The 10,824-nt window shown below is 38.1% G+C and overlaps 2 protein-coding genes across 2 annotated transcripts; one reads left to right on the top strand and one right to left on the bottom strand.

Annotated features, from left to right (window-relative positions):
• The first annotated feature begins 4,386 nt into the window (after positions 1–4,386).
• Positions 4,387–7,235, top strand: LOC122059392 (extensin-like). The gene is made up of 3 exons (XM_042622159.1): positions 4,387–5,079; positions 5,237–6,295; positions 6,874–7,235. Exons 1-3 carry the CDS (start codon positions 4,977–4,979, stop codon positions 6,903–6,905), a joined length of 1,194 nt encoding a protein of 397 aa, XP_042478093.1. The 5' UTR covers positions 4,387–4,976; the 3' UTR covers positions 6,906–7,235.
• Positions 7,236–8,220: 985 nt separating this feature from the next.
• LOC122058957 (coatomer subunit epsilon-1-like) lies at positions 8,221–10,824 on the bottom strand. Its single transcript, XM_042621674.1, has 4 exons — positions 9,740–10,824; positions 9,499–9,654; positions 9,296–9,375; positions 8,221–8,623 (listed from the first exon to the last, which is right to left on the bottom strand). The coding sequence occupies exons 1-4, from the start codon at positions 9,914–9,916 to the stop codon at positions 8,530–8,532; spliced, it is 507 nt and encodes a 168-aa protein (XP_042477608.1). The 5' UTR covers positions 9,917–10,824; the 3' UTR covers positions 8,221–8,529.

The raw sequence follows: 10,824 nt of genomic DNA, 5'->3' as shown, positions 1-10,824 counted from the left end.
GAATTAGATAAGAATTGGATGTTCAAGAATTGGAGAGAAGTTGGACCCGTATCCCTTTCAACTAAGAAAAGTGGATCGGGTGTTTTCTCGTACTATCCTGATCCACACACATGTATGAAATCCACATAAGGAAAAAACCCTATGATGAGTTCTATGTGTGTGAATTAGATCGTACAAGAATGATTCTAGAACCTGACCCACACTCTAAACCGGGTAAGGGCAATTGCCAAACCACTAGGCTATGGCCAAGGCGTGTTCACACTTATCATGCTATAAATACTCCGCATCAGTGTGTTACATTTTCCCACTCCAAAACATTACATTACATTAGCGGAACTGAACCACACGAGTGCTGCAGCAACGATGAGTGGGAACCGTGTGGTAGGTTAACTAATGGAATTAGGTCTCTTTCTCTACGTGCAGTTCCCAAATGTTTGGGTGATTTAACTCCATTGTTGTTTTCTTTGTTTCTCTGTCTGAACTCTGAACCAGACTAAAGGCCACAATCATGGATCGTTCAAGGTGGAACTGAAGCTGCCTTGCAACTGCCTTGGCTGTCCAAGGAAAGCCCGAGACGCTGCCAGTGGTTTTGAAGGTAACAACATTACATTAATACTCTCTCTCTCTCTCTCTCTCTCTCTCTCTCTCTACCACTTCGCAGCATTTCTACGTTTCATCCTCTTTGCAATGGTATTTTCTTGGGATTCTCTGTCTCATGTGTTGGTGGCGGTGATGGTGGTGGTGGTGGATGTGAAGGTGTTCAACAAGGGATCAAAATCCTCTGTTTTTCCCATCCATGTTTTTCCTTGTTTTGCTACATGCAGAACGCGACACATGGACAATAAGGAGACCAACGGTCAAGATTGAGTGAGGATTATTACATCCGATGCGTTGGTCTTAAAGTTGTCCACGTGTCACGTTCTGCAGGTAGCAAAACAAGAAAAAACAGGGATGAGAAAAACAGAGGATTATTTTCCTTCAACAAGTGGAGTACGATGTCAACAGTAACAAGCTGACGGTGATGGGGAAAGTGGAACCAATAAAACTCCAGGTGTGGGTAGAGAAGAAGATGGGGAGGAAAGTTGAACTCATCTCCCCTTTGCCCACCAATGATTTCCAGGTGAGGGAAGAGGAAAAGATGAAGAGGAAGCTATTTGAACTCATCTCTTCGTTGTCCATCGATGATTTCCGGGTGAGGGAAGAGGAGAAGATGAAGAGGAAGCTAATTGAAGAACTCATCTCTTCTTTGTCCATCGATGATTTCCGGGTGAGAGAAGAGGAGAAGATGAAGAGGAAGCTAGTTGAAGAATTCATCTCTTCTTTTACTTTCGATGATTTGAAGAAGCTGGTTCAACTCATCTCTCCTTTGCCCAAAGATGGTAGTGGTAGTAAGGCAAAAATGCAGGTAATCACTTAGTCCCAATCAGCTCTCTATGTGGGGAGAGGAGTTACCATCCCCACATGGGTGAGAGTTATCTAGATGCATTCTCCAACCCATCTGACCATGAATCAGATGGGGCGGAAATTCCCAATGGATGGCTCTAACCCATGTGGGGAGCTGACCACATGGGGAGAGGATTCAAACCCGTAATGACCACCAACCCTCTTCTTTCCACAGTTATCCTCATTTTGTTTTACTATAAATAAAATAAAGGGAAAGAGAAACGGTATGTTGGTACCCACTCGCATTCCCATGTATTGTTTCCCCCGACTAACATAAGTAAAAATGTAATAGGGAAAAGGGCATCTTTTCATAGTCAACCTTTACTTTTCCATGCATCTCAAGACTGAGTAGCGTTCTTTCTCCTCTATAAAATAAATTACTGAAAATTCACATATGCATACTGCTTAGTTTATTTATTTATTATTTTTAATTTAATTTAAGCTTACTTGTTTACATCAAGTCTCCCCTTATCTCTATCAGCTGGTGGCGGCCACAAGTGGTTTCAACAATGATGGAAGCAAGACCACTAAGTTTCAACAGTTTGAACTAGGACTAGTCACAAGTGCAGCATCAACCAGTCAGAGAACAATATGAGGCATGATCATCAACTCATGAAGCAGGAATATTACAGCAAATATGAGGAATTGTTGGAGACCATTGGCTTCGATTGATCAACACATAAAAAGTATTTGAAATAAAATAAAAAAAAAAAAATAAACCAGAGAATCTGAAGATGAATCGCAACTGAAGGAAGATTACACCAACTATTAGACATTAATGGTGCTAATGGGATGACTGTACCCTTTGAAATCAAGATTATATTTATGTTTGAATTATACATGTGTTGGGTGATACTATATATGGTCTATATTTGGGATGTAATGAACTAATAACTCCACTAATGGATGAATTATGACTCCTCTTATTTATGCTTTAATTATTTATTGTTGATGATGTGCTTAATTTCATGCTAATTAATATATATGATTGTGTTATATAAGGCAATTTGAAATGGTTTTAATTTGGTTTATTTTATTTCATTTATTAACTGTTGCTCTTAATAGTATTAGATTATATTGGATATATTAATTGCATCTCAAGAACCTGATAAATGGATGAATAATAAAAATATAACTCATGAGATATGGAGTGGTATTAATAGACAGTGAGTGTTTTTTTTTTTTTTTTTTTTTCTTTCTACCTCACCTTCCTATATGCTTTTGATGTACAAATATCTATTCAAGAAGGCCATGTAGAGATGGTATTAGAGTGGCAGGAGCTGAATGGGTTCATGAGGTACTAATTAACCGGTGGGGTGAGATGGTCTCCTCCTCAATTCTCTTTCTTAATTTAAAGTTCCAAAATGTTTAGGTGAATATATATTTTGTGTTCTTATCACTACTTTGTCTGTAGAAGGTGAACCAGAACCAGATTGAAGGCCAGAGAATCTCAAAGAACACCAAAAGGATTGGGCCTAGGGGGAGAGAAGGGAAGATGGTAATGGTGGTTTTGAAGGTCGACATGAATTTCAAAAGACGCATAACGAAAATGGAACGCACTGTGAAGGGTTTTGAAGGTAATTAACAACCATGATATGTTTTCTCCAATTCAAATTTTCTAAGGCTTACATTGGGAGACCAAAGGGTTAGGAATTGGTAAATTTGAAATCTTTGTGTTAATTTAAGACCATGATTTTTTTTTTAATATATATATATATTTTTTTGAATGTTTACCAAGGTGTCCGGATCAGCTGAAACGCATCTCGATTAATCATCGGAGAGACTAACGTAACAATCCACTTCTACTGTTTCCACTTAAATTGTAGATGCACCTATAGTGAATCAAACCTGGTACTGAAATTTTTTTCTCCATTTAACATAGTGAAAAATCCAACTGATCCAACTATAAGATTAGATTCCTATTAAAACAATTAATTAATACTTCTCAATTCCAAAGACGTACTCCACATCTCCACATCTTTAGGTGGAGATATTGATTCCTTTCGTAGAATCAAAGCACTAAGATGGAGAATGCAATTCCAATGATGCGCAGGTGATATACTTGCTACATTATCCATGATTAATCATTGCAGTCCCTACTTGTTTGGACTCACATAATCCTTGGATTTTGTTCACCCAATAAATAAATAAATAAATCCACCAATCCTAAATTAAGTTTTATGACCCTTTAAGAGTCTTCCTTTTTGGGTCTCCTACAATGAATAGTAATGAAAGGACAGATAGGGGTTTAGATTTTTCTTAAAAAAAAAAATTCTTCTTGGGTGTTGAGTATATATTTTATCAAAAGAAAATCTATTCTTTCTTTGGGAGGGGCTGGGGGTGTATGGAATTAGAAAGTATTATTTTATGGATAGAGTCAACATGGTGAATCCAGTAACAATGTGCTTCAACCATCTTGTTTTAGCATTTTTAAATCTTTTAAGTTGGAACATGATAATTCATGTAGCAATTTAAATCATGGAAACAACTGAGCCTCAATAGATCAACAGTCTTATGATCATTGAAATCCAAACCTTCATCACTTCTTTAATACATAGGAAAAAGAACCCTATCAATCTAGCGTAGGGGACGCCAGGACATAGCCGCTACTTTCAAGTGGGGGGCTTTGAAAAAATGCCTCTGCCCCTGAAAAGGGCGTTCACTATGCCAAATCAGTAGGGTTCCTCCTCCCTTAATACATTTATTATTTTGATGATCTGATCATAGATCAGACAGCATCATGTTGAATTGTATTTTTCAAATTAGTATCATTCAAAATATGAAGTCTGGATAGTTGGGTTATTTTGTCATCAACTGTGTTTACTGTTAGTTTCAAACATTAGGAAACCCTTGCCATTAAGTTTCAAACATTAAGTAACCTTTGCCTTAGTTCCAAACATGTCAGTGAAAGAAAAAAAAAATATTCTCAAGATCTTAAGACTCCTTTCGGCTTGCAATAAAACTTTAAAAGAAAGTAAAAGAAAAAAAGGGATTAAAGTTTGCTCCAGATGGAGGCATTGTTCCCACCGGAAATGGACCATACAGGAAGTAGGATAGCCCTTGGAGCCAGAAGAATATGGACCACCATGCCCTACAACCTGAAAGAAAGTGAGTCACACAGAAGGGGAGCCCTCTTTGAGTAGAAAGCAAGCAAAACAAAAGGGCAAAACCCAGCACTTTATAGTTTTTCTCCCGTACCAAGCAAGCATATATGCCTAACAAAAATAATACAGAAACCACTTACTCTCCCCAAACACACTTCCCTCACATCTTTCCCCATTTACGCTTCTTCCTTGACACTTATGTTGCTCCCTGACAGTAAAAAGTAGTGCATATAGATAAAAAATCGTCTGAGGTGCGAAAATAAATTTGAGTTTCCCACTTTAAGGCCAACCTTCTTTGTTCCCTTTTTCTTTCCAGACATTCCCAGGCTACTAAAACTTCCCTATATAAGTTTCTCACAACTAACAAGTGTTACTTTGTGATCTTAGACGGTCTGTATAGAGAGAGAGGCTGAACTAGAAGAAGCTGCCATGAAACTAGGTCTCCATCCTATGGAATGTAGAAGAAATTGTAAGAGATTGTGGATTCTGCTTCTCTATGTCTCTATTGCAGCTACCCTCTTCAATAACTGTGGTAAGTAATCTGTTTCCTTCTTTGGCTTCTAGATTGATTGACATTATTTCTAACACAAGCAACATTAACCAGTTCACTGGGTCAATGATCTGATATTCGTTCTAACATCATTAAGTTGAGTAATTTTACTCTATATATATGTTCTCTGATGGGGCAGATGCAAGGAGATCAAGGCAATTGTTCAAGTTTGAAGGTGCCACTCATCCAAGTTCAAACATCAAAGGCACAAAGACGCTAAGATTATCAAACCACTTGGATGTAGATCCATCTTTAGATTCCACTAATTCCCTACCCTATGGTGTAAGTTCACCTTTCACTTTGCCACCTTTTGATTCCTTAGGACCAATTCCATTGCCTGAAAATACCCCTCCGGTTTGTGTATTTCCACCTTCCACCCCACTACCCCCTTCTACAACCACTCCAACCCCTGTGGTCTATTATGCACAGCCACCCCCACCACCCCCTTCAGAATTCCCACCCATTTTTCCCAACCCAAGCCCATCTGGTACAATCCCTAACCCACCTGAATATGCCCCGACTCCAAATCCACCAGAATATGGGCCTAGCCCACCAGGAACTGTTCCGAGTCCTCCAGAAATAGTACCAAGTCCACCAGAATACATCCCTAACCCACCTGAGTCCGCACCTAGCCCACCAGAATACATCCCCAATCCACCTGAGTCCGCACCAAGTCCTCCAGAATACATCCCTAGCCCACCTGAGTCCGCACCAAGCCCACCTGAATATATCCCTAGCCCACCTGAGTCTGTACCAAGCCCACCTGAATATGAGCCCAGTCCCCCGGGTTTTGTTCCAAGCCCACCTGAATATGAGCCTAGTCCCCCAGGTATTGTTCCTAGTCCACCTGAGTATGTTCCAAGTCCTGGCGGAATTGTTCCGAATCCACCTGTGTTTCTACCACCGGTTGTGTACCCTCTCCCACATGTACCACCCCCTCCATATACAGCACCTGTAAAACGTCTGTGGTGCGTTGCTAAGCCGGCAGTCCCTGATCCGATCATTCAAGAAGCCATGAATTATGCTTGTGGATCTGGAGCTGACTGTAGTTCAATTCAGCCTGATGGAACCTGTTTCAAGCCTGATACATTGTTCGCGCATGCTTCTTATGCTTTCAACAGTTTCTGGCAAAGAACGAAATTAGCTGGAGGCACTTGCGATTTTGGAGGAGTAGCCATACTGATCAGTGTGGATCCAAGTAAGTTAAAAGGCTCATTGTCCTCTTAACTCGCTAGGATAGGCATTCTAAAATTAAGGACAATAGTAACATGCTCTACTAAATCACCATATGAGGAAAGTATCCTACAAATGAATAGTAAGCCAAACAGCACCAGTCTCTTATACGAATGTGACCAGGAAAATGTCATCCTTGCATCCAAACACAATCAAGGACTCTTGATTAACAATTGCGAATTATAACTATACATATACATGTACTTTTTTTTTTTAATCATAATTTTTTCATTCAAGAATTTTTTTTCCACTTCCTCCAATTTTATTTATTTATTTTATTTTAGAGACTTTACTTGAATTTGAAAGTGTCTCACAACCCCAAGGAATTCAGGTGAGGGGTCATTTAATTTTTTGACCTGGGAATACCGATCTCTTGCGTGATTATGTATATGTTGACTTCTACAGTTGACTCTAACAGATTATGTGTTCTCAGGCTAATTATCCAGGCTAGCTAAAGGATTTTTCATGTCCATTAAGTGCATTTTAGTTTCCGCATTACAATTATATGTTTCTAATCATTTTGTTTCTCTATCTGATCAACAGGTTATGATGGGTGCCATTTCCTCAACTTCTGATTATTGAAACAATGGAAGCCATTATTCGGTTATAGCTTCTTTTGGAGATTAAATAAAGGTTTTTTGTAAAGAAATCATCACTTTTTCCCCCATGAAATATTCTCTAGAGTCTTATACATGAATTTTGCAATCAAAGTTCCAATGATATACAAAATTATTTTTTAAGAGAGGATGTCATAAGGAGTGAGGTCTCCTAGGGTTTTGGCTTCGGATTGGGACATAAATTTTTCTTCTTTTGTATTTGTGGACCTACTTCAGCCTCTCTGCCATCAGATGTATAAACTGCATTGCAGTAATCAGACTATATATTACTTAATTACATGTTAGCAATCTGTGTGTGTTGATGGATAGAGAATATCTTTGCAGTTAAAATTTCAGAAGCCACGAGCAAATCAAACAGAAAAGAAATCCAATGTTGAAAACTGAGTCACATGGGCTGACCTTGGCCAGACATATCTAAAACCAACATCCAACGCACCTAGGCCAAAATTGGGATCAGTCACATGAGCCTGTGCCTGCTGATCATAGTGCTGCACCACCTGAGAGATAAACTTGTGATGTATAATAAGCTGACCATCTACCGAATGGATATAAGGAAGTGAAGCAACCCATCCATAAGGCAAAATTTGACCTGGTACGAGTAGAGCCCTATACTGCAGGTTAAAGGGTTGACAACTGCTGAATGAATCAAATGGATATGATCATCAGGGTCGAAATTAGCCTCATAGAATTTTCAAAAGCAGAGATTTAAAAATGGATTGTCCCAAACTCTTGATCTGTAAAAAGAGGATAAGGGATTTTTAATTGGCCAGGTTTCCCCAGGCCAAAGTGTGCAATACATCTAATTGCATGAGATGGAGTCACGTCACTGTTGGGGTATAGATGCGTTGGAAAAATGTTTCACTCCTATTCTGATGTACCCAAGTAACATAGCTAGAGAAGAGAGGAATGCAACTGCATAATCAGACATTTTATAGGTCATTGTAAAAATCCAGGTTTGGATTCTCCAACATATAAAGAACAATGAACTCATCAAACCAGAAACAGGGATATAAGATGGCAATGCTGTCGGAGATGGCACTGGTGGACAAGATCACCTATCAGAACAAGGCCTTCACAAGAATGAGATTTTCCTGATATGTTTAGGATCATTGTTATAGCATTTTTAATTTGCTTATCTCTGCTATTTGCCTTAGATCAATGAAGCCCTGCAGGTCTTTGTTTGTTATAGCAAGATTGATTTTTTTTTTGCATAAAAAATTACAAAAGAACAGTGCAATAATTTCTGAAAATATCGTCTCCTACAAAAAGAAGATCAAGGCAAACATCGTTCCACTTCAACAAATAAAATTTGACATCCTTTAAATCATCTTTGTCTATTCAATCCATATATTGCTCACATGAGTTTGCAAGCCCTAATACAGTTTCCGACTACCTAAACTTCAGTTGAAGAGAACAGAGACAAAAGAGGACGGGGCACTACTCTACTACTCCGACAGTATGAACACCAGTAGGTAAAGAAACAGTAATGCAAAAGGGGAAAACAAAACAACTCTACTCAAATTATCTAATAATATTTGGATTATGCAACTATCAGCAGCATATCAACTGACCCACAACACCTTCAAGCAATTGTTTGAACAGCTCTGTCGAAGCTCTCTTCAGCAGACACCATCCGTTTGACAAGCATGTGGTCAGGATGTGAGAGCTTCAATTGGCTGCAGAAGTACATTATAGCAATTAGTCATACCCAAAGGACCCAATCTGCCACCTCACAGCAACATAAGTTTAATGGACTTCCAACATACAAACGATTTAGCACCAGAATTAAGGATGTAAATTAAGAAAATTTGGATCAGAGACACCTTTATCCTAATTCATATCTTATTAGAAAATCTGCCATCCAAATTCAATAAGATATCCAACAGATATTTAATATGAGTATCCAAAGTTGAGTCCGCCAATAATATCTAATCAATTTTACAATATATAAAAATAACAATAAACATATGGAAATAATAAAAATCTGTTTCTAGTTCATGACTTCATGGAAATAATAGTAAATATATTATATGCAATACTTATTTAAAGATTCTTAAATGATTCTCCGTAAACTTAAGTTCTAATTGGAGTGTGTATTTATGGAGCAGATGCATTGGTATCTGAATTTGTTACCAATTTCCTATTATCCAAATAACTATCTACATAAACAGAAACAAAAATTAAATTTTCAACTGTACATTTATATCAATTATCTTCATCTTTCCTTTTCCAGATATCTTGGTTAAGTTCCCTCAATGAAAGATCCTCATAAGATTTACCATGTTTAACACTTATAATTTCACAGGCAAGAGAAGGAATAGAGAATATGGAAGATTTTGATAGCTTACCTGAGAAAACGAGATGATTGCTTGCCAAGGTGAAGACTGTATACGTAAAGGTTTGCCAGAGTTTCGGCATCCTTTGCATCCTGTACAAAACATTAGTCAGTGATTAATTTTCCATGTTAAAGAGGAAAATTCATCACTGCTGCAACTCCACATATATGCTCCAAAAAATCAACACTGAAACAAACGTATCAAGAAACAATAACCTTGTTTAGAGCTTCTAGCAACAGGGTTTCGGCTTCATCAAAGTGGCCCATATGCATGCAACAGACAGCCTTGCCATTGAGGACCAATGTGGTCATTGGAAACTTCTCAGAGAAATCTTGAAAGATCAGGTATGCTTCTTGTATCTTTGAACCACCCTGACATCACAAAACAACATGCAAAGATCATAAACAGGAAAAATTATCTCACTTCAAATATACTAACACTAGAACTGTCATTTACCACTGCCAAATTTAGCCAAGCATTTGCAAGTTGGGTTAGCGTGTGGTCCTCATCTATATGTTGCATAATCTTTAGCTGTTTCTCTGCATAATCTGATCTATGCATCTTAAGGAATATTTGAACATTCAGTGCATGCCTAGAAAAGATGAAGCACATCAGGCTTACATAATGTCGCATTTATTTCACTAAAAGTAAGAGAAAAAGAATGCAACTGAAACCAAGAAAGGAATCAAGGCCCCTCAAAATGACTTAAAAGGAATACATAGTCAACTAAGCTTTCTACCAACTACATGTGGTCAACAAAATGAATCCTGCTCCACTATTCCACCTTAGTTAGGAACTTCTACCACATAAAAAGTTAATTCCTTGCTTCAAACCATGTCATTTTCAAAATCCACCTTGTCTTCTACAACTTCAAATTGCATCTTATCAGTCCTCACCCGCACAGTTGGAAGACTACACATCACTGAACCATCTGTTGACCTTCTGTTCTTAATACCTGTCTGTATCATAAGTTCCCTCAAATGCATCAATTTATGATTTAAACTTTTCTATCTTGCAACTTATCCATCTCAACATCCACATCTCAGCTACACTCATTTTATGTGTATACCATAGAATTAGGTTTTAGAGAAGAATTCAATACAACGTGGGATGCCTATGGGACCTGATGACAGAAAGGATCAGGAATCAATTCAAACCTAAGACGAAAATCTATCTTCTAAGGTTACAGAACAGTGCTGATCTGGAGCATATCGGGGAACCTAGTGGTCATTTACATGCATACAAAGCAGAAATGAGCAGACCCAGACCTCTCAACCAAAAATAACCAATCCCCAAAAGATAAGCATGTACAGAAAGTAAATGATTTACAATCCATACAGCTCTCGCAAAAGGATAGAACTACAGTTTTGGTGCAGTTGTAATCTATAAGTCTCCACTATATCTTTCAAAAATAGGCTCCAATCAATTAGAAAAGTCATCAATAACAGAAACATCCATTTTGATGTTCACACAGAGCACATGAAGTCCCCTCCCATGTAACACACAATGAAGAACTTGGTATCAGTAAGTTGAAGCCTGAA

Source organism: Macadamia integrifolia, chromosome 13 (assembly GCF_013358625.1).
Source record: "Macadamia integrifolia cultivar HAES 741 chromosome 13, SCU_Mint_v3, whole genome shotgun sequence".
NCBI lineage: Eukaryota > Viridiplantae > Streptophyta > Magnoliopsida > Proteales > Proteaceae > Macadamia > Macadamia integrifolia.
Note: the sequence above shows the minus strand (reverse complement) of the source record. Positions and strands in the feature narration are given on the sequence as shown.

Coding starts and splice junctions, on each gene's coding strand:
- LOC122059392 (XM_042622159.1), top strand. CDS start 4,977: ATGAAACTAGGTCTCCATCCTATGGAATGTAGAAGAAATTGTAAGAGA. Junction 5,080..5,236: donor TACCCTCTTCAATAACTGTG/GTAAGTAATCTG, acceptor CTGATGGGGCAG/ATGCAAGGAGATCAAGGCAA. Junction 6,296..6,873: donor ACTGATCAGTGTGGATCCAA/GTAAGTTAAAAG, acceptor TCTGATCAACAG/GTTATGATGGGTGCCATTTC.
- LOC122058957 (XM_042621674.1), bottom strand. CDS start 9,916: ATGCGACATTATGTAAGCCTGATGTGCTTCATCTTTTCTAGGCATGCA. Junction 9,655..9,739: donor CTTGGCTAAATTTGGCAGTG/GTAAATGACAGT, acceptor TTGTGATGTCAG/GGTGGTTCAAAGATACAAGA. Junction 8,624..9,295: donor CAATCATCTCGTTTTCTCAG/GTAAGCTATCAA, acceptor GTACTTCTGCAG/CCAATTGAAGCTCTCACATC.